The 22,102-nt window shown below is 55.0% G+C and overlaps 5 protein-coding genes across 5 annotated transcripts; 3 read left to right on the forward strand and 2 right to left on the reverse strand.

Moving 5' to 3' along the window:
• Positions 1 to 3,627: 3,627 nt before the first annotated feature.
• Positions 3,628 to 6,803, forward strand: ACO1O0_003612 (Retinoic acid induced 16-like protein-domain-containing protein; the record flags this gene model as incomplete). The annotated part of the gene is made up of 4 exons (XM_083193060.1): positions 3,628 to 3,636; positions 3,705 to 3,812; positions 3,864 to 4,798; positions 4,850 to 6,803. The coding sequence occupies 4 exons, from the start codon at positions 3,628 to 3,630 to the stop codon at positions 6,801 to 6,803; spliced, it is 3,006 nt and encodes a 1,001-aa protein (XP_083052117.1).
• A 3,620-nt stretch (positions 6,804 to 10,423) lies between these two features.
• Positions 10,424 to 12,214, forward strand: HGT1_1 (general substrate transporter; the record flags this gene model as incomplete). The annotated part of the gene is made up of 2 exons (XM_083193061.1): positions 10,424 to 10,725; positions 10,885 to 12,214. 2 exons carry the CDS (start codon positions 10,424 to 10,426, stop codon positions 12,212 to 12,214), a joined length of 1,632 nt encoding a protein of 543 aa, XP_083052118.1.
• Positions 12,215 to 14,639: 2,425 nt separating this feature from the next.
• On the reverse strand, positions 14,640 to 16,556 carry HRT2 (putative methyltransferase; the record flags this gene model as incomplete). Its single annotated transcript, XM_083193062.1, has 8 exons — positions 14,640 to 14,867; positions 14,922 to 15,771; positions 15,824 to 15,943; positions 16,003 to 16,133; positions 16,182 to 16,252; positions 16,311 to 16,435; positions 16,475 to 16,524; positions 16,548 to 16,556. 8 exons carry the CDS (start codon positions 16,554 to 16,556, stop codon positions 14,640 to 14,642), a joined length of 1,584 nt encoding a protein of 527 aa, XP_083052119.1.
• Positions 16,557 to 17,886: 1,330 nt separating this feature from the next.
• Positions 17,887 to 19,251, reverse strand: ACO1O0_003615 (cytochrome P450; the record flags this gene model as incomplete). Its single annotated transcript, XM_083193063.1, has 2 exons — positions 17,887 to 18,983; positions 19,056 to 19,251. 2 exons carry the CDS (start codon positions 19,249 to 19,251, stop codon positions 17,887 to 17,889), a joined length of 1,293 nt encoding a protein of 430 aa, XP_083052120.1.
• A 1,465-nt stretch (positions 19,252 to 20,716) lies between these two features.
• Positions 20,717 to 22,097, forward strand: ACO1O0_003616 (uncharacterized protein; the record flags this gene model as incomplete). The annotated part of the gene is made up of 4 exons (XM_083193064.1): positions 20,717 to 20,929; positions 20,994 to 21,113; positions 21,183 to 21,556; positions 21,644 to 22,097. 4 exons carry the CDS (start codon positions 20,717 to 20,719, stop codon positions 22,095 to 22,097), a joined length of 1,161 nt encoding a protein of 386 aa, XP_083052121.1.
• Positions 22,098 to 22,102: the final 5 nt, after the last annotated feature.

Raw genomic sequence — 22,102 nt, forward strand, 5'->3', positions numbered from 1 at the left:
GCTGGCGTTTGTGGATGCAGCTGCGATGAGGGTCGGAGAGAGCACTGCAGCGTTGCAGTTAGGTGACGACGAGGTGTTGAAGGGGTGAGATTTTTGGAAGCGGGAAGAGTGCAGCAGAAGTATCAGGAACAGCCGGAACGGGAATAAAGGCGCGGCGGGGGCGGCCTGGGATTGGTTTGGTGGTTCGATGGATGGGCCTGGTTTTGGCAGTGCAATTGCTTGGCCTGCCCAAGTGGCCTGAGGCCAGTCGGACATTCGCAGTTGCCAGGGCTGAGCGGCCCTTGGCCCAGTGGGGTCTCAGGCACACGATGCGCTAACGGCAGGCTTGTCGCAGCGGCAAGCTGGAGCACTGCAGCGCTGACGGGCGCTGACCTAGTGCTGGGCCACAGGTGATCTGCCACTAACAACGCTCCAACCTGGAAGGCCAGTGGAGCGGGGACGCAAGCACCCCGCCACCCGCTGCAACTTCTGGTCCAGGCCTTATCCCTAACCGCTCCGCATAAATGTTTGAAAGTGCCATGAATGTACTGATCCATTTGGAAGCAGCGGCTTTATATTACTGGAGCCCTCCCCGCATCTGCCCGACTTGTACTGCGCCCGCGGGGTTTGCACGCGCGTACGAGAAGCTGTTCCTTCTCACGGCGCCTGTATCGGTGTTATCGTTGGCAGACCGGCACTTGGAGCGAGAGGGTGTGCACAGTGCAGCTCACATGTGGGGAGATTCCCTCGGTGAATTTTTTTCCCTTGGGGGGTTTCAGGACCTCCAATTTGAATTTCCTGTGATAATGGGTGACAAACGGCATGAGTGCCGAATTCCGCCAGTGACCAATGCAACCGCACCACGAGACGTCTGCCACCAATGGGGATGCGTGCATATAAGCAACGGCGATGGATGCCAAATGCCAACAGTGGCAGCATGATGGGAATGCGGTGCTTCAATGAAATCCGAAACAGCGTTGGGCATGCAATGGCATTGCTCAGTTCGCCCAGGGCCTCGGAATGAAGCCTGGAGGTGCGGATACAGAGTACGTAAACCTAGGTACCTTGTGAAATTGGACGGATCAGGCAAGTGCCGGTGGGGTCAAGCTTTTCCCACTGATGCTCTCCCGATGGATCCTCGTCAATTTCCAAGGTCCCCATCATCATATTGGTCTAGGTGTTTGTCCTCCGCGGAATAGTGAGTGCGGAGCACTGAGTGCTGGCATCGTCATGGTCCTCATCGCTCCTCTCTCGCTTTCCTTTTCCTTCTTCCGTCCACTGGACCATGAAGCACGGTTCTTCATAAGGCCCGTACGACAGGCTGACACGTTGGCAGTTGGCACGGCCCGCATCGATCCTGCATCAGCAGCGTGGGGAGAGTCTCACGTTATCATTCCAACCGTCTCACGGACCACGCGGGCTTCAGCCATGGCCCCAACAGGTCCCCAGTTGCTACCAATCTCCGGGTAAACTCTCTGCAGTGCCCACAGATGATTCGTACGACGTACTCGTACGAGAAATATTACGATTGAGTGCTTCGTCAGCTCCCGACGTATTCTCCAATTAGCAACCGCTGTCCGCGGGTGAGCGATTGCGGATTGAGGATTGCTAATTGCGCCTTGGAAGCAATGCAAAGGGACTTGCCGCTAAGCCCAAATGATGGTCTCCCCTCGGCATACCTGGGCAGAACAGTGGAGCCTATCGTCACACTTCTCGATGCTCCTCAACGCTCACACTCAGGCTCAGTTCCGCTCTGTCCAGTCAGCGACCTCCCCGCTGTCGATCACGTTGCTACGTCGATGCCCCCCGGCTCTTTGCCTGCCCTCGCCCTCGTCAGGATTTATGAATGACTGGATGTCCACTCTCTCTCCTTCCCTGCCTCTTACCAGTGGCCGTCAGATGCTCTTATGACCTCTCTTCCCCTCACCCACGCAGAGCTCTCCACGGGAATTAATGGTCTAGGGGCGAGAGACTGGGCATTGTCATTACAACAACCGAAATTGGCGGCCCAAGCTCCCCTCCCTCGGCAGTTGGCCTGTGCCAAGACTCCTAAGAGCACAACGGTGAGACGGTCACACCAGTCACTTACGAGTACTCACGGCGGGAAGGGCGCTAGTATTCGTGTCTCCCTGCATAACTTCCCTGTGTCGTCCAGCGCCACCCTCCATGGCTCAACGGCATGGCTAATACGCACTAGATTTACCCGGCTATCCCGTCCTGCGTCGGAGATTTCTATGTGTGAGCCTCATATACCCACCATGTTGACTGGGCTGGACGGAAGCTCGCTCCATAAATACTCAAAGGGCGACGAGAACCTCGAAGGGTCTAATAATGGATCCTTCTTGTTTTGATTTAGACACCTACCAGATGGAAAACGCAGCTTGCTATCTGTACTGCATCAACCCGTTGTATTTGCTAGCCGAAAGCAGGCAAACTGCACGCAAAACCATCCAACGTACCACGGTATGAATATTCTAAAATATGTGCGGATACCTATTCACTTTCCCAGTCAGAAGTGTAACAGCAATAAAATGATTTAAGCTATCAAACAGAACTCGTAGTTCTTGCGGGCTGACTCGCAATCAATCACCCATCCCACATTGGCGACAGCCAAAAACCTTGACGGCCACACTCTCAAATATGGAGCTCCCTCCTTGAGTTTTATATTGATTGATAAGCTTCGCCTTTGTAGCACCCCTAGGTCATTCCTTGTATCCCTTCGTTCGGAACCGAAACCGTACACTCATAACTTTGTTCATCTTGATCTAGTCCCCAGTCGCCTTAATATAGTATCACTGATCTTATCCATGTCTGACCCAGTGGCTTTTGAACTTACCGTGATGGGCAGGAGCCCGATACTTGGCCCTGCAGCGTTAGGCTTAGAAGGAAGATTTCTGATGATAATAGAGGTGATGTATATAGACTGACGGCTTGAACATCGCATGGTAGCTGGGCGGGACCTGGTCCATTGCTCGCAGCAAATCAACGAACGCATCTAGCAAAACCATCACACCTGAGCACAGGTGATAAAGATATCCATCCCCATGGTTACTAATCTTTGGCATCCAGCCGGGCGTCATCGTGGTAGCTAATGGTGGCATACCGTAATGAGGCGTCCAGAGACCTTAAAGACCTTTGAACTGAATTTCCAACATCCTTAAATATTCTCCATCGTCTTTCTAGGCGATATAGTAGCGTCCACGAGTGCAGTATTTGGTCTCAACATCCCGGCATAGGGTAGCATCGAGGTTGACAAAAAAGATAAACGAGAAGAGAAGTGTCTTGGCTCAGGCTAAGATCGTCAAGAGTAACCCGGACGAAGTTACATTAAGTATAACTTAGCACGCATAATTGGAAGATTCAAGAACACCAGTCCCTTTACAAACGCATGATTCCCTAATCATGTTTCCGTCGTATGTGAGAGCATACGTAGTAGTACCTACATATGGTTTTTGTCATGGTCAAGCCCCAGTGGCTGGTGGTTCAGGACGCCACAGCAGCTATTGACTGCCAAGACTGGGGATGGCGGGCAGCGACATGACCTACGCGACCTCGACTATCACCTCGAACCCATGCCAACAGCCCAGCTAGTGCACGGCCGGACCCTGTAAACCCACGGGCTTGAGATGACCTGACAGCAAAGGCGTCATGGACTTTGTGAGCTCCCCATGGCTCTGGATGAGCACCCACGATCCCCCGCACCGCCCGACCGCTAACCGCGACAGTGGTCTCGGCTCCTGAGCCCTCTCTCCTCTGGGAGCTCCCGCCAGGACCAGGCCAAGGACCCTGCGAAGCGCCTGCACAGGTTCGAGAAGGAGTACGGGAACCTGCTGGTACATTTGACTTGCCCTCAGCGCGTGCCATGCAATTGCTGACTCCCCTAGGCGACATGGCGAACCTCGTCGAACCTGTCCCGCGATAGCGACGCCGCCGAGACACTCGAGATACGCCTCCAGGAGCTCACCAACATCCTCAGCGACGAGAGCCGCCGTCCCCTACCCCACCCCTGCATCCAGTTTGCCTCTCTCCGCCAGATCTATGTGCCGATAGGCAAAATTGCCACGACCTCGTACAATGAATGGATCATCAAGGAGGCTGTTCTGTTCTTTGCCACCCTCATCGAGAGCGAGGAGGAGGCCTTCGTCGAGAACACGACATTTTCAGCCAGCCTAACCAATCTCCTCGTTCGAATAACCAGCGCCAACAGCGTGCGTCTCGGCCTGGACACTGAATCGCGGGTCGTCGAGCTGGCCTTTAACATCACCACCAAGATCCGCCTCGATCCAGACATACTCCCCGCGTGGTTCAAAACCCACGATGGCTCCCGTCCCGACGAGAGCATGCGTGATAGCCGGGACAAGTTTGAGGGGCGCACGCAGAGAGGCGACTTCCCCCTGTTCTACATCCTGATGGACTACATCCACCACGAGGGCAAGGTTGGAGACTTTGCGCGTACGGGGCTCCTGTACATTATCGAGGCAGCCTCCAGCTCTACGCTGCTGGAGCAGTGGATTGTAGAGAGCGACCTCTCAACGCTGATGGCAACTGGTCTTGGGGCCCTGTATAGCCAGCTGAGCCGCAAGCTTGTCATTGACCATCTCCCTCACAACCTCCCGCCCATCCTGGCCTTTTCCGACTATCAGCATCCTACCTCCAACTTTGAAATCATCAGTTCTTGCTCAACCGAGTTCCAGTCACACTTAGAAACCTTTCTCTCGCATCTCCTGTTCTGGCAGGACGTCTTGAACCACTGCAAGTCGGTTGAGGTCAAGTCGACCCTCCTAGAGCACTTTCAAGTCATCTTTTTGCAGCAGCTACTGTGAGTGAGCGTGCTTTTGGGTATATATGCACAGCTAACAGAAAACTACAGATATCCATCGCTTCTGGAGTCCTCCGATATTGACGGTGGATCGTCGGTGGCGGTTCTCACTTATCTGCGACGCATCCTCGAATCCCTAGACCATCCCGACATGATCAATCTCATACTCCACTACCTTCTCGCCTTGCCAGACTCGCCCTCTGCACAGGAGTCTGAGCCTAACAATTCCATCAGCGTTGCAAGGAAACGAAAGTCGGTGGATCTGGCCACAATGATGGCGTCCAAATCGGACACGACAGCAACGCCGCTCCTCTTTAATCTGGTTGATCTTATACTGGCCTGCTTGAGGTCGCGCAACCAACAAACGATTCACGTTACACTCCAGCTAGTCTCTGCTATCCTGAAGAGGCACCATCGGTACGCTGTGATCACCTTGCTAAAGACGGAGATTCTGCCTGGGCATACTGTCCACCGCACCATTGGGGCGCATGAGCAGGAAGTCGAATATCTAATGAGCCTTGCTGGCTCGGTGGGTGGCCAAGACAACTTTGACGACGTCTACGACAGTGTGCTCAAGGACACCATGTTGCGACTAGAGACCCATCCGTGTTCAGTAAAGCTGGTGGCTCCCAATGTGGGCAGAAACAATCATCATAGAGCGGCTGGGATCTCCGATAGCTTGCCCGGGGCACCGAGAGAGGTGCGGGAGCATACCCTCCGCTCGGACGATCCACTTCTTAATGCCATGCTGGACCTGCTGGAGTCGTTCTTCCTTAATCCTGTCGAAACAAATCTCTCGGTGACGGAAAGCCTGGTCGACCTCGGAGTTTGTGGCTATACGAGCATCGAGGGATGGCTAGCACGAAGCCCTGCATCGTATACGTTTGACGGGGACGAGGATGAGAAAGAGGGCGAAGGGGATTCTGAAGCAGCCAGTTCTGACGACGTGCCCGAACCCAGGGATCCAGAGTCACTTGAAAACGAGGGGGACGAGAAGGAGAAGTCGATGCGGGATTGCAGACGCCGACCACAGTGGAACCAGCAGTCTGTCCCGCGCATCTTGGACATAATCCGACGACTGTGCGACCAGGTCACTACGTATAAGGAGAAGATACCACGGTTTGAAGAGCTTTTGCAGCAGCGCCGGGAGGCCTTCCACACGGCTGACATGATCCTCCACAATCCGCTCCCGACCAGAAGGGAGGCGCCCGGGCGCCTGGGGACACCAGATAACAGGAGCGATGTTGTGTCTCGCAGCGGATCACCCTCGCGCCCGTCAGCGTTTGAGGGCTTCGCGCAGCGCCTACTGTCGGAGCTGGGGACTCCTAGTCGGACCGGAAGTCCGCGGGGACGCAAGGAGAAAATCCGGAGCGGAGGGAGCGGGGCCACCACCCCGTCGCATAGGGCCGATAACTACGCGTTGGGGCTGCCTATTCCCCCGTCGAGAGAGTTCTCTCTGAACTACCATGACCCCAACAGAGGCGGTATGATGCTCCGGATGACCTCACCCTGCCGGGTCGGTAACGACATCGGTGTGGACCTGGACAGCCGGGAGGATATGCTTGCGCATCGCATGGCTGACTTTGCGGCCGTGGACCAGACGATACTGGCTCGGCGTGTCGGGCTCCCCGATGGCAAGGTCAATCCCATCCCTCTGACGTTTGACAAGACGCCCATGCGGGGGCAGCCCGTGGAGACGGTCAGGGATGGGGATGAGGACGAGGACTACGACGATGATGACCAGATGGGCAAGGCCGTGATCGGGCCGGATGCGGATGAGATGGACGACGACGATGCAAGGGACGGGGACCCTGCAGAGGCAGATAGCGGGGGCCAGGAGAAGGAAGAAGAGGAGCGGCAGCGGGCAACGGGCGGCGGAGACTCGGAGACCGTCTCGGTGTCACACGTCATCACGAATGTGTTGATCTTCCAGTCGTTTGTGTTTGAGCTGGCTAGTCTGGTGCAGGTTCGGGCCGGGCTGTTCAACGAGGTGCGGTTCGTATGAGCTGGGGTAATAGCTCGTGCGGGCAATGGTAATAATAGCTGAGGCATTGATACCCATGGTGGAATGCAGATTGGTGCATAGAATGCGGCCGTCGTCTCGTGGGAGGATAGTACTCGAGGTACGATGGTAATATGATGGGGTCATGGGAGAAAGCCGTGGCTGTGAATGGGTTTGGTCAAGCTTCGAGATGGCACTACTTCGGGCCTTGGTGACATGTTGTGCTCACTGCACCGGGTGCTAGTGATATCCCGGAGGATGGGTGAGTGGCTCTCAACTCGAACTCTCTCTCCGTCAGACTCGAAGCCATTCTCGTCAAGATGGCAACTACTTCCGTGGCCCCCGAGAACAACACATGGCAGAAGTGGACCGTCTGGGGGGCCCTATGCACATGTATGTCGAGATAATTGCACCGAGCCAGCGGCCTGGAAAGGCAGGAATCGCGTTTGTAATCGGACGCCCCCCTGTCGGTTGCCGACGGCGATATAACCAGCCGGCCAGGTTGCCCATGCCATGCACTAACATTTCTTCACAAATAATTTTTTCTTAAACCCGACGGGTGTTCTTCTAGCCTTCGGTGTCGATTCTTATAGATTTTCTTTTGGCATTGACACAGCTTAAGCTGCCGTGGGAGACTTGTTGGGGACATGTTACATTGATTGATGCTACGAGTACAAATCTTTGACGATCATAGTACGTTCAATGTAGCATCTATTACGTGAACTAGGCAGTGGCAATGGCTTGATGATGGGGAAAACGTCTAGCAAATCACCACTGGAGCTTGACCAAAGCTGATCAAGCGACCCTGCTGGCGCTTGGGGAGGATCTCGTGGCATCTGCGCACCAACAAACCTAACTGCCAAACTGGGGCCCCCAAGCTCGGCATCCATCCGCCCTTGGTCAAGCGTTTCCCACCCAATACAACGTTGTAACAGGCTGGCAACAGGTTAACCAGTCAACAAAGCCCAGCCACAGGCAGCCAGCCGACAGCAAGGGCAGCGAGTGGACGGACGGATCGCGATGGAGCGCGCGGGCAGGATTTACCCCGGACAACAAGCGCTGCTGGCTGCATCCCTGCTAGCCGCACTGGCCGGATCGCGATTCGCTCTTTTCTTTGCCGAGTCCCGTCTGAGTCGCTCGGTGTGTGTTGGAACTTGGGGAGGGGGCCTGGAGGCGGATGCTGCTGACATTGAAGCCAGGCTTGCCAGGCCAACAACAACATCGGCCGAGACACGCCGCAGCCATTTCCATCATGAGGTGAGGCGGTCTGTTTAGACTCCGAGCGGACCGTGTTCTAGCATCACGGCGGCCTGTTGAGGCGGTCGGGAAATCTGGGGGCGGGCAGGTGTGGGGATAAGCTTAAGCCTATGAGCACCATCATACGGATAGTTGAGCGGCCAAACCTGGACCCCTCGAGACTCTCTGATGTTTGACATTTTTGACATGTTTGGACCCGACAATTGCTCCGCAGTCCGATGCAAACCCTATGTCAAAAGTATGTGTGCTGTTTGCGGCGACGAGGATGAGTCGAAGACGTGTTTTGTTTCGGGACGGCTCGACAGAGTGTTCTAACTAGCTTCTCGGTGTCCCGGACGCATCTCGGATCTCGGCGCCACATGTTGTAGGCTTCCCAGCGCTGTGCCCGGGTGTGGAATTCGAAAACGGCCATGTTTACATATTGGGCTTTTCCTGCCTCTCCACTTGCGCTTCGCCATGATGTCTATTCTGCACTCGTGGCGTGTGGCCATCGGACCTTCTGTGGAGACGGGCCTCTGGGCGGTGGGAGCAATCCCAAATGGCATCGGACATGGTAATAATAGGTATTATGGATTCGTAATGGCATGGAGGATCTTGCATGCCCAGACTACAATGCATCCATCAGCACTGCAGCAGCCCCCTCACGTGTGGTGGCACAGGATGAGGGCACCAACAAGAGAAACTCGCCCGATTCATCAGAGGCTGCGCGCGCTGCACCCTGATCGACACTCGTGCCCCAATCTTCCCCAAGCTGCATCTTTGGGCGTCCTTTTTTTATTTTATTTTATGTACGTACTTGTACTCGTAATACGGACATCGCATTCTGGTCCTGATGGTTTCACGTTGTCTCAGAGGACGGGCGAGGAAATCCATGATTCGATGCCGTTGCCGTCAAACGCCCAATCCCACGATCCCCCGTCCACCAACGTCATTATTCTCCGAGAAGGCTTTTTTCTCGCTTCCTCGGCGGAATGGCGGCATGGCGGCATGACGGCATGGCCAAGCGGCTTTCCAAGTCCAAGGATTTCGGGTTTTGCAAGCCACCGGGGCTGGCAGTTGGCCAGTTGCACCCACTAACAGAGGCGCGATTCCAGGGCCAAGACATTTTAGACAAGCCACCCGCCAGCTTGAAGCCTTTGAACTCTGCGGCTCGCCGGCTTTCAACTTTCCCCAGCCGGGGTGAGTACTCCACAGTCGGACGAGGCTTGAAGGCTCAATGTCAACGAGCGACTTGGAGGAGCGTGGGGTGAGTTAGTTGCCAGGCAGTAATATTAGAGGGCCAGTCTCGATTCCCTCGAGGGAAGGAAAGTGCCAATGCTCTTGCTCACGAAGGAAGCGCGGCATGTCTTGCCGAGCACACGGTGTGTAGGTCATGTGTGAGAGAGAGCGCTCTGAACCTTCTTGCCAGCCGCCGCTGGGCGAGCAAGCACGACCGGCCAGCACCTGCCAGCACTGCCAGCACCAAGCCAGCACCAGCCAGCAGGCGAGCCGACGGCCAAATACTCGGCGTTGAAAACGTGAGGCCCTGGGCGCTGCTACACCAACCCGCGACGATCCCACCTCGCACCCCCTCTCATGAACCTTCTCCCCACACCCCGTGACCACCACGAACTCCCCCCGGGGCCAACCAGCGTGCTGCTCTCCGCACTGCCGTCTGCCTTCGAATTCCCGTGCACCCTGAGGCCTACCTAGGATACCTCTTCGCTTCTTGATGCTCTCAATGCCCGCGGCGCACCCGTTCGTTCCCCGAGCCCTTTTTGCTTTGCGCCGGTGTAGGGGTTGTCTGTTCCACGGCATCCCTGGCGCCTCGTTTAGTGCTCTCTTTCACACCAAGCCTTGTCATGTCATGGCCGAGGTGATGAGCTGCTAAGTCTGGCACCAAGTATCTGTAACAGCATGTCACAAAAAGGGAAAAACAGTCTGACCAGCCTTCTCCACAGCCAACCGCGAGGCTTCCCTCCTACAGCCCATCTCCACCTTCCCACACCACCAGCAGTCCATGCCATTTCCGACATGGGCAAATGGACGCCCACGTCCCCGCTTCTAGCCTCGCCCGTTTGGATGGGGACGAGGATGGGAACCAGGGATGTCGGTGCCACTGCCAGCCAGCCTGGGGCAACACGCCGTTCTCATCGGCCCATTGGGAGCATGGACAATCATTGTCGGGCATGTGCGTGGTACGAGTATTACCACGGTCTGGTAGTCCAAACCGGCCGTGTTTCCCCAATGCCCCCTTTGCATATAAAGACCCCCAGAACCCGTCCACCCCTAGCCACCCCCTTCCCATCTGCTGGCTCTGTTTCCCCGCCAAGGATCCAAATAGTACTATCGCATAGGAGGCTGGCCCAAAGGGAAACTCAGTCACCATGGCGATTGGCAACATCTATGTCATTGCGGCCGTGTCCGTCGTGGGCGGCGCCCTCTTCGGCTTCGACATCTCCTCCCTCTCCGCCCAGCTGGGCACCGAGGCTTTCAAATGCTACTTCAACCAGGGCGACCAGGGCCCGCCCTTCAACAACAATCCCCATTGCTCCGGCCCTAGGTCGCTCGTCAAGGGCGGCATCACCGCCTCCATGTCCGCTGGCTCCTGGCTTGGTGCTCTCATCTCCGGCCCCCTCTCCGACCGTCTGGGCCGTAAGAAGTCTATCATGCTCGGTTGCATCATCTGGTGAGTTCCAAGACAATCAGGGCCCGTGTTTTTGGACGACATGTCGTTGGAGGGAGCAGTGTAGGTCTTAGACCTGCCAAGCGCCCCGAGACAAGCATCGATTTCCTAATCGGGTAATTCCACCATCTCACGAGACATGCCCACTAACAGCCACCCCAGGATCATCGGCTCCGTCCTCTCCTGCGCTGCGCAGAACATCGCCATGCTCTGCGTTGGTCGCGTCATCAACGGTCTTTGCGTCGGTATTGAGTCCGCCCAGGTCCCCGTCTACATCGCCGAGATCTCGCCCCCCTCCAAGCGTGGTCGCTTCATTGGCTTCCAGCAATGGGCTATTACCTGGGGTATCTTGATCATGTACTACATGTCCTACGGCTCCTCCTTCATCGGAGGCGACACCGCCTACACCTATAGCACCACCTCGTTCCGCCTCCCCTGGGGCCTGCAGATGATCCCTGCCGTCTTCCTCTTCTTCATGATGATGCTGCTGCCCGAGTCGCCCCGCTGGCTCGCCCGCAAGGACCTCTGGGAGGACTGCCACGCCGTCCTCACCCTCGTCCACGGCAAGGGAGACCCCGCCCACCCCTTCGTCACGGCCGAGCTGCAGGAGATCAAGGATATGTGCGAGTTTGAGCGCCGCCACGCCGATGTCACCTACCTGGATCTCTTCAAGCCCCGCATGCTCAACCGTACCATGATCGGTCTTTTCACCCAGATCTGGTCGCAGCTCACTGGCATGAACGTTATGATGTACTACATCAACGATGTCTTTGCTATGGCGGGATACAGCGGCAACGCCGGTCTTCTCGCCTCTTCGATCAACTATGTCATCAACGTTATCATGACTGTCCCGGCTCTGCTGTGGATGGACCGCTGGGGCCGCCGTCCTACTCTCCTGGTCGGCGCTTTCTTCATGTGCGGCTGGATGATGGCCAATGCCGGTATCCTCGGAAAGTATGGTAAGCCTAATCCTAACGCCGAGGTTGCGTCGCAGTCCATGTCGGTCACTGGCGCCCCCGCCAAGGCCATGGTTGCCTGCACCTACCTGTTCGTCGCCTCCTATGCCCCCACCTGGGGACCCGTCTCCTGGACTTACCCTCCGGAGCTGTTCCCCCTCTCCCTCCGAAGCAAGGGTGTTGCCCTCGCCACCTCGGGCAACTGGGCATTCAACACGGCGCTCGGACTCTTCGTCCCCGAGGCCTTTGAGAACATCATGTGGAAGACGTACGTCGTCTTCGGCGTCTTCCTCATTGCCATGTTCATCCACGTCTTCTTCCTCTTCCCCGAGACGGCCGGCAAGACCCTCGAGGAGACCGAGTCAATCTTCGAGGACCCCAACGGCATCCCCTACCTCGGCACGCCCGCCTGGAAGACCCACGTCTCCAGCGCCGTCACCCGCCGCGCCGAGGCCGGCGACATTGAGGCCAAGTTCCATGTCAAGGAGCGTGAGGGTACGCCCACCGAGACAGCACCCGTATCGGAGAAGGTCTAAGCTTTGCGCTGGGTGGCTTGTTGCTGCTCTTGTCTCAAACTCTAAGGTGTTTTGGCTCAGAAAGGTTGTTGCGGAAGATTTTGAACTCAGAGTGCCATCGAGATGTTGTGTGTAGGAGTATTATAAGTTGGGCGGATTTGTGGCTGCTGCGGGATACCAATTTTTGAGTAAATAGCTCTAATGGAAAGTATTATACCATGGGTATTGTAAACAGTGTGCAATCGATGTGATACTTTCAAAAGCCCTGGGAGATTACAGTCTTGGTTTTGAGTAATGAGGTTTACTTCTTAGGAGATTTTGGCATCTGAGAATCGTTGAACGATAAACATTCTGAGACCATGGATACGGATAAAGTTTCAAATAGAGAAGCAACGCATGGTGGCCTATCATACCGCCCACAGCCAATAGAATATGTTATTATTAGATTAATCTACGGATACATTATACATGCTAATAAACACTCTCGACTTCATAGTCTCCCATTCGCCTGTCTGCGACTACACTGTACGGAGCGTTTTGAAAAGTTCCAAAAAAGCTTGAGACCACGCTCTTATTGTTGAAAAGCTGGTGCCTCAGGCATCTCAGGCAGACCTCACCTTCTTCGCACCTCACGTTTGTAGCTAGCTTCCTTTCTCCTTCCTCAAGAGACCTGATTCCCACGCCCTTCCTCGTGCCTCCCTCGTCTCGCGATACTCATTGTCACGTGCCACCCGCTGCATGTATATTTTGGGGCACGATTAGGCATCCTACCCACCTGTACCCCTTACTTTTCCACGGTTAGAACGCCACCTTAACTTGGCTTGAGCCTCGCTCGCTGTCGGATACGTATATCATATACTTCCTGGCACCTGAACTGTGAGAAGCCAATTATGCCTGATTCAGAAGGAGTGAGGTAGTAATTGTAGTAAAGGAAAAAGATACAAAGTTAGCTAGCTTAAAATGGCGAGGGCTTCCCACCCCAACGAAAAACAAAACAACACATCGGGCTTGACTCGTGAGATGTCACTTGTGCCTAATTAGGAAGGATTGAGGCGACAATTATGACGAAGGAAAGAGGTACACAGATAGCTAGCTTAAAATAGCCGCAGGCCTCCCCCCTAACTTAACAACAACAACAACACACATCGGGGTGGATCAATCAATCGATCGTCAATTTCATCACTTCTCATTGCACTGCGCGTTCTTCTGTTATGCTGGTCGAGCCTCTCTCCTAGTCCTGCCAGTGGAACCCTTCGCTCCTAGTATTGATGAGAAGAGAGCTATCCCAAAGAAAAACAACGCCGATCGCTGATAAGTTCTCCACGCAGCGAGCACGCTCTGGCTATCGGAGAGCTATGCAAACAAGCCAAAAAGAACCTCGATCCTGTTATCCAGGCAACGGATGAGTGGAAGGCGGAAATTCAGCCCACTACTACGGACGAGGCGACCCGACCCAGGACGATTATGGGGAACCGGATAGGAAGATGGAAGCGCTGATGCTGGCGCCGGCGGATGGGGTAGAGACGCCGACGAAGGCATACCCGCATGGTAAATGATGGAACGATTTGAGGAAAGAGGGAATGTTGATATATAATTTTGCGTTGGACTTTACGGATTCTGTATTTTGGTTTGGATGGCGTCCGGGGAACACGCGTCGAGGCTGATACGTCCTTTAGCACCGGGGGATATCATATGATACCCGCTGCATTTATATCTTAGGGCTCGATTAGGTAGCCTACCCTTTCCTTCTTTTCCCAGTCATGGGTTGGAAGACCTTTTGCTACACCACAAGCCGTACGGCCTTATAGGTAGGATTCATCACAAATTGCTTCTTTTTCACCTTTTTGTATTTCTCGACTGCCCGTAAATGCCACACTTCTGGGGTTGCGATAATGAGGTCAGAGCCGCATAACACAACGCATTGAGCGCGTGGATCGTAGTCATGAAGTCTGGACACGGATTCCCTAGAATTTGATTCTGGCCTATGTCATCTATATATGCTCTACTTTCGTCATTCTCTATCAGTTGTAGCTCCACGAAGCCCTGCAGCCCCAGAATTAATCATTGCGTCGTCCACACGGTATTCTCTAAGTGACCTACCGCCCACCATACTTCATTACCTTCGCAAGGCAATGGTCAGCACGTATTTGTTTGAGGACGCGGAGGAATATCAACCATCCAGACAAGCGTTTCGACAAAGAGTGTCTTCTCTAGGATAACCTAGAATGAATTAAGGATCAAATTCACAGAGAATACGCTACCAGATACACGAGAAATGAACTAAATATGAGACGTTCGTGACCAGTTCACAATTTTTGATAGGGGAAGCGTTTATTTCAGAAAGTCAATTCTAAATCTCTTGCTTCTCTTTTAACATTCCAAGTCTATCGTTCTATAGTTTCATAAGCATAGCAAACATGTCTCGTCTCCCGGTATCATCTTTAGATTAGGAGGCCTTGGACAGGCAGACGACAGCCCACTTGCCCTTCCAAGCCCACTTCCTCGCGCCCGTCTCGATATCACCGCCAATCTTCTTGAGCTCCTCATCCTGTCCGGGCTTGAGGCCGACAACGACGTCTGCCTTGCACGTCCGGAGGGACAGGACGTTGACGCCGGAGCTTGGTCCCATGGGGCCGAGGGCCTCAGTGAAGGGAGTTGTGGGGTCCCAGTGAGCCTAGTTCATGTCAGCGTGATTTCATAAACATATAGACAACTTGATTATACATACATCACCAGTCAGCTTGCGGTAGTTGAGATCTCCCTTGAAGATGACGAGCTCGGCGGGCTTGAGGTCCTCGAGCAGTTCGGGGGCCTCCTTGGGCAGACGCCAGAAGCTGCCACCGGCAGTCCAGTAGCGGTTGGGGCGCATGACGAGCTGGCCCTCAGCGTGGATCTCGGCCCAGTGCTGGAAGACGAAGCTGAGGTCGTTGTTCTCGCCCTCGGTCAGAGGGACGGGGACCTTGTCCTGGAGCTTCTCGTCCTCGGACTGTGTCTCGAAGAAGGCACGGGGGTTGGAGATGGCGTTGAGGAGAGCGCTGAAGTCGCCGGGGAGGACGTCGGAGACGAACCAGGGGATGGACTTGGGGCGCAGGACAATCTGGGTGGCCAGGCCGGTGGCCAGCAGGAAGCCGGCAAGGATAAGATCGACATAGAGCTCGAAGCCAGCGTTGTCGAGGACAAAGTCGACGCGGCGCTCCTTCTTACCCTCATCACGGGCCTTCTTAAGAAGCTCGTAGGCCTCGGGAAGGTTGTTGATGAGGATGTTTTTCTCAGCGGCCTTGCGAGCCTCGGAGCCCTGAAGCTTCTGGATGTCCTCGTAGGTCATGTTGGTCAGGAGAGACAGATCGGTGGCGTTGCCCCAGAGGCAGATCTCAAACATCTCAGAGAACAGGACCTTCTCAGCCTCGGCATCGTGGGTGGCGTCCTTGTCGGCGTGAAGAGCCTCGACAAGCTCCCTGTAGCGCGTGGCCAGCTCGAGAACAGCGTTGCGCGACGTGCGGAAGGTGTCGATCTTCTGGCGGGCAAAGATATCATAGTTCTTCCAGTGCTTTGAAAGGCTGAAGAAGGTGCTTATGCGCCTGTGGTGACCGAGTCAGCTTGTTCATTTCTCGAGTCGAACATGTCGCATACCTGTACATGTAGCACTCGGAGAAGAGCCAGGTGACATCGAGCCATGACGGGTTGCCACGGTCTTCAATCTCCTTATTGTAGGCGGCGACCTCCTCGGGGAACTGGTCATTGACAATGGGGCTGCTTCTGTTAGATCTCGCTCGTTCGGCCGCTCGATGGGGAAGGGGGCGGTTGCGTACGTCAACTTGCGGTCGTGGAGGACCTCGTACTTGAGGTTGGCGAGCTGCTCGATGATCTTCTTGCCCTCGGCCTGCTTCTCGGGGTCCTCAACCTTGGAGACGGAGCGGTGGACGTCATCGATGGCTTGGGTCTGCACGGGTCAGAAAGGCTTGTCTTGTGGCCAGATCAGCATCCTCACCAGAATGACGGGCCAGCGGTTGCGGACAGAGTCGCTGGCAAAGGACTTGGGGTCCGAGGTAACGGACTGGGCTGTGAACACGACTGTCAGCGACGGCTCCGCCAGCTAGGTAGACAGGAAGTCGCTTACGGGTCTTGGTATCGTACTCCATCTCGGCGACTGAATTGAAAATGAGGATTTGATGCTGTGGTATGGCAATGCCCAACTTGACCTGGGCGCTTCGAAACTTTTGGAGGGGCAGACGAGGGGCAGATCTGCGAATATCGGGGCTATTATCTGGCATACATGCATACCTGCAAGGTCCCGCGTCGCGCCCGAGAATCTCCACCAGGACGTCATCAAACTGCATCAGAATGGGCCTAATACTGGGTCCATCTCGACGAGCCGCGACTGACGTTACCGAGATTCAAACATTTTCCCTCATACCCATATTAATTCCTGCCTGAAGACCGTCTTGTCCACTTATCGCGACGTCGCAGGACGGGTTAATTGTCTCACCAGCCTGCGCGGCTCCCGACGCTCGGCGAGCACTCCCGAATCAACGGCCGTCGTCATCGCTCGTGCTATCGCCGTGGCACGGCGGTAGATGCGGTCGACTCAGTAATACTAGCCAGGAGAGAGACGGGAACCGGAAACGCCTTGCATGGGATCTGAGCCAAGGGGGACACCAACATGGCTGAGCGCCACATCGAGGCCGTCACCAGCCAATACCGTCTACTGAAACAAGCGCGTGTAGAAATTCTACTCCTGATTACACGCGTCTCCGATCAGATAACAAGTCCAGAATGGATGCCTCTTTGCTTCGCAGACATCGCCCTGGCCCCTAATACCGTTTTCGCGAGGAACGGGCCGATGATGTTGTTCGTGTTGTCGCTTACCAGGGTAAAGACTAATGTCGCTTTGTGATACGATTCTCACCTCGCGAACACGACGACATTCGTCCATGGATTAGAAACATCTTTCAAGTGGACTTCTTGTACGGGACTCAACTCCCTCTCTCAGCTATCCACCGGTGGCATGTGCCAGCTGTCAATTCGCTATTGAAAGAGGCATCATGATCTCCTAAGGCATGGAAGCTTCATTCGAGGCTCGCGGTAAGGTATATACGCGAGATGGGTTTTGAGAGCATTTTCGATGCTTCAAGCAGGCACAATTCCTGTGGACGTCGAGTGACGAAGGTAACCAAAAACCAGCCAAGCTACCGCAGGCTTGTCGAACAGGAGGTTACTTCCTTCAGCAAGTTCTAAGAAGGATGTAGAAACCTACCCACGTTCATTGTGTAACGATTGAAAGTGAATGCCTGCTGCGAGTCAGAAACCAAGTCAAATATCGGAAAGGCGACATGGACACCTACGACATGATGGTGGATTCCAGACATATTGACATTAGGTACCCTGCAGCACATGGCATACGTTTATATCTGAGGGTAACTGGAATCCCGTGCCTCCATCTGTTCCGACTGCTTTCACTCATGCTCAACTCCGCCTCTCGACATGGCATGGCCACGAATGAGGGACCATGGTAAAGTACGCCTCCCACTTCCACTCCTGTGTTGGATCCTGTTGCCGGAAGCTATAATCACGAACTAGCGTCGCCAAGATTTTTGACATCTCCATCCTGGCCATGTGCTGACCCGGGCAGGAATTATAGCCGTAACTCCACTAGATGACTTGGTCAGCGTGGCGTTACACAGTATCATTACGGGTCAAGAACTCACTGGCATGAAGTAGTTGTCGAGATTCGCCGCATCATCCGTCAACCAACGATCGGGGTTAAACTCGAGAGCGTCCGGGCCCCAGATCTCCTTGTTGTGATGCATGACCCAGGGGTTGATAGACACAATAGTGCCCTTGGCAAAGTGCTCACCTCCAATGTCGAGCCCGCCCTCGCCCACGTCGCGCGGCAGGCCCATCGGCACAGGTGGAAACACCCGCAGGGCCTCCTTGATGCCCGCCTGCAGGAAGGGGAGCCTCTGCGCATCGGCGAAGCTGACGACGGGGTCCTGGCACATGCCCTGCTCCCTGACGGCCTCGTCCACCTCGTCGCACACGCGCTGCCAGGCGTTTGGGTGACGCAGCATGTAGTATATGAAGGCCTGCAGGGCGCACCCAACGGTATCACTGCCCGCGCTGACGGCTGACGTGGTCGCGGCGTAGATGTTACGTATGGTGACGCGGTCGGGGCTCTTCTCGACGGCCCTGAACCAATGGGCTAGCACGTCGTACCTGCTGTCCGGGTTCTTGACGCGTGCATCTAGGGCCCTGACTACCGTGTTGAAGATATGGCCCATTGGGAGCACACCGAGCCATGTTACTATGGGGTTGCCGAAGAAGACGACAAGCAGCCAGCGGACGTAGCCGGCCACGGATAGGGCAACACTAAGGTAGGGTCCGTTGCGGATGGAATGGCCAACGTCCCTATCTTCCTGCAGGAAGCCAAACTGCTTGGAGAAGAGGACCTCACCGACGACGTCAAATGCCAGGAAGCTGAAATACTTGTCGAGGTCAAAGGCCTCTCCAGACTCGGCGTACCTGTCCAGGCGAGATGTGAACAGACGGACTGTGTCGTCGACGGCCTCCTCGTTCTGCAGGATGTTTGCGAGCTTCCACCCCGAAGCTAGATGCCGCGATCGCTCATTCTTGAGGATGGGGTCGGTCAACGACATGGGCGTCTGATATCGGTAATCCGGCAGCGCCATGGCTTTGTAGAAGCTGCTCTTGTGAAGGGGCCCCATGAGGATCTTCTTGATGGCGTCCGGGTGGCTGACGCTCACCTCGTTGGGAGCGACACGCACAAACGGGCCTGCTCCCGCAATACGCCGTCAGATACAACTCCCTATTTGCACGGGCCTGCTGGGGTGCCAACAAGACTCACCATATCTTTCGTGGAGGTCGTCCAGCACGACGTTTTGGTCCCCCTTGATAATGTGGATGATGTGCCAAAGCCTCGAGAACGAGGCCAGACCTGGCCCAGGAATACGGCGTAAAGGGGAGAGGAGCCAGCTCCCCAGGATCCAGGTGGCAAAGAGGACGAGCAACTGTGCTCCAACTACGGGCCAGGAAAAGTTCATGGTGAAGACACTCTCCCAAAGATGGCGGAGGGGAATAGTCACAGCGGCGGGGAAGGGTCACACAGAAGCGAAACGACCATTATTAAAAAGAACGGCGCGGTGTGGGATTTTGTGAATAGGATCAGGGCCCAGGGATTAATTTAGCCCGGACAACTTACAAGTCTTGGGCCCCGAGGTGCAGACTGCATATTATTGCAATGGACTGGAACAAATCCCGGAACCCCAGCGATGCCGCCCCTGGTATTATTGCAGCTATTGGAATATTAATGGGCATTAGGATGCCTGGATTGGAAGGTTTTCTTGTCTCCTCGGCGCAGATACCGACCCTGGCTCGCGTGTATGCAGCAACAAGCCCGTCAGTGTGACCCTGGTTGCTGCTTTTGACAGGGAGGCGAACCAACAGGTTGGACAGGCGGGAGAGCCAAGGCAGGCAAAGCTGCTGATTCCAGCAGCGATCGCAGTCTTTCCGCACGAGAGGGGGGCATACTTGCATAATTACGGTTGCTTTTGCTTTTATCTCATTGTCCAAGATGCGACCTTGACATCCTTGATAGGCTGACAGCCGTTTGCAGGGAGACGAGCCAACACGGTGGGGCCCCGCTGGTTCCGACGGACGTCAAGCCTACGATTTCAACGTTGGTTGGAACGGTTGTTATATGGTGTCGAACAGCTTGCATATTTAGTATTGGGCGGGCGGGGACCCGTCCCGTCAGTTTCAGTCCCCAGTCAAGCCGCGGATGATGTGGGTGTGACCGCCTTTGGGACTGGTCCATTTTCTCAACCAACAGGTTCTCCCCCAACCACTGGAGTCGACAGCGGACTGAGTCTACGGTAGGAGAGTCTACTGTGGGGCTTTAGATGTCGATATCTGAAACCTCTTTGTGCGGCCTTCAACATAATAACTTGGGAGCCTTGCAAGTATGCCTGAGATTGTGGGGGGATCCGTGTTGTGACGATGAGCGACATGTGTCGGCCTCCTTCCCCCTAGAAAACTAGCAAACTGTTGGTAGCTCTCAAGGCGTGTAGACATGAACCCGGTAGATATTCACATGGAAGCACCCTGCAGACCACAGAGTACAGACTGCAACCGCCGCTCGAGCGTCTACTTGGCCGCATATGATTCCGATCCACACCACCATGTCAGTCAAGGAGCCGCAGAACGTATTTGACTCTTTTGTTACTCAATATATACATTATAAGATGCGTGAGTTCTGAAAACAGCAGGTCACTTCCGTGGGAATCTACCCTTGCTCTTGGTACCATCCGGAATAAAGGGGTTGACCAGACTGGGGCCCTCCGTTTTCCAAATGACTATGGCACTCGAGTTTCTGTGATTCATGTTCCCATTATAGTCTCAAGAATTCAACCTTTACTTTGCTTATTTCAATAGGGGTCCCTGCTCTCCGACAGAATATGTAGTATTCTGGATATCTGCAGGCTCGCAGTACCCACTGATCAGACTAACATGTCGGCTTCGCAAGAGCAGCCAGCGCCTACGACGCCTAGCGGCGGCGGCGCTGTCATATTCCCCATAGAGAGGAAAAGTCAGATTGCCGTGCTTTCTGTATCCATCACCTTCATTATACTGCCGACACTGGCTGTCTTTCTCCGCTGTCTGGCTCGGCACATAGCCAGGAGGAAGCTTGAAGCCAACGATTACTGCATTATAGCCGCAGTGGTAAGGAAACAGCATACTGAGGTATCCAATGTAGTCCACTGGTCTAAAGACTGACGCACTCTAGGTCTTTACAAACGCCTATCAGTCCGTAGCCATTGTAAGCGTCCTCCAGTACGGTGTGGGTTTTCATTTTGAGGAAATCGTCGCTATGTATGGCCCAGAACCCTTTGTCAACTTTCTCAAGGTGCGTCCCATTTTGGCTAGACAAGATTTTACTACCTGATGTTACTGGATAAATAACCTCACCACACAGATGATGATACCGATCCAGCTCCTCTGGGCCGTCAGCCTCAGCCTCTGCAAGATCTCCATCCTCCTCCTCTACACGCGAATCTTCACAATGCGCTTCATGAGGATCCTTGCGTGGTCCACTGCCGGCCTGATTACCTGCTTCGCTCTGTCGACCATCCTCTCGGGGCTCCTCATCTGCCGACCCCTGGCCCTGAACTGGGACACGACCCTCGAGGGAAGCTGCGGCAACCAGATGCTCTCCTACACCATCACGGGGTGCCTCAACCTGGTAACAGACGTCATTGTGCTCCTACTGCCTCTCCCGTACCTGTGGAAGCTCCAGATGCAGCTCTACAAGAAACTTGTCATTGGGGGCACTTTTTCCCTAGGAATATGGTGAGTCTCAACCTTCATGCACCATTGTTCAACAAGCCCATGCGTCGCCAGACTGACCCTACCGGCCTCCCGGCCCCCCTTCGCTAGCACCGTCATCATCTCAGCCATGCGCATCGACTCCATCAAAGAAGTCAACTACGCCGACCTTACGTTCAACGTGCCCAAGGCCCTCATCCTCTCGTCGCTGGAGCCCAGCCTGGGCGTCACGCTCGCGTGTATCCCGCTTCTTCGCCCGCTGCTCGGCCGGTCGAGATACTCCAAGACCGGGACCGCTCGCTATAGCATCTCGGGAGGCGAGCGCTCCAGGAAGGAAGGGATTCCAGCTGTGAGGAGCGTGGGGGTCGTGCATAAGGATGGCTTCGCGGTGCTGGACGACGACTCGTCGCAGCACCAGCTGCGGCCCCTGGGGGCGAAACACAACGCCGTCGTTTCGCATGCAGATATGGGTAGTCGGGGGAGTAGCCACGATGAGGCCGGTGTTGATGGGGGGAGTAATAGAGGGATTACTGTGAAGCAGACGTGGGTGGTTACTGATTCCTGAGCTAA

This window comes from Amphichorda felina (genome assembly GCF_050947745.1).
Source record: "Amphichorda felina strain 45539 chromosome Unknown scaffold_3, whole genome shotgun sequence".
Classification (NCBI taxonomy): Eukaryota; Fungi; Ascomycota; class Sordariomycetes; order Hypocreales; family Bionectriaceae; genus Amphichorda; species Amphichorda felina.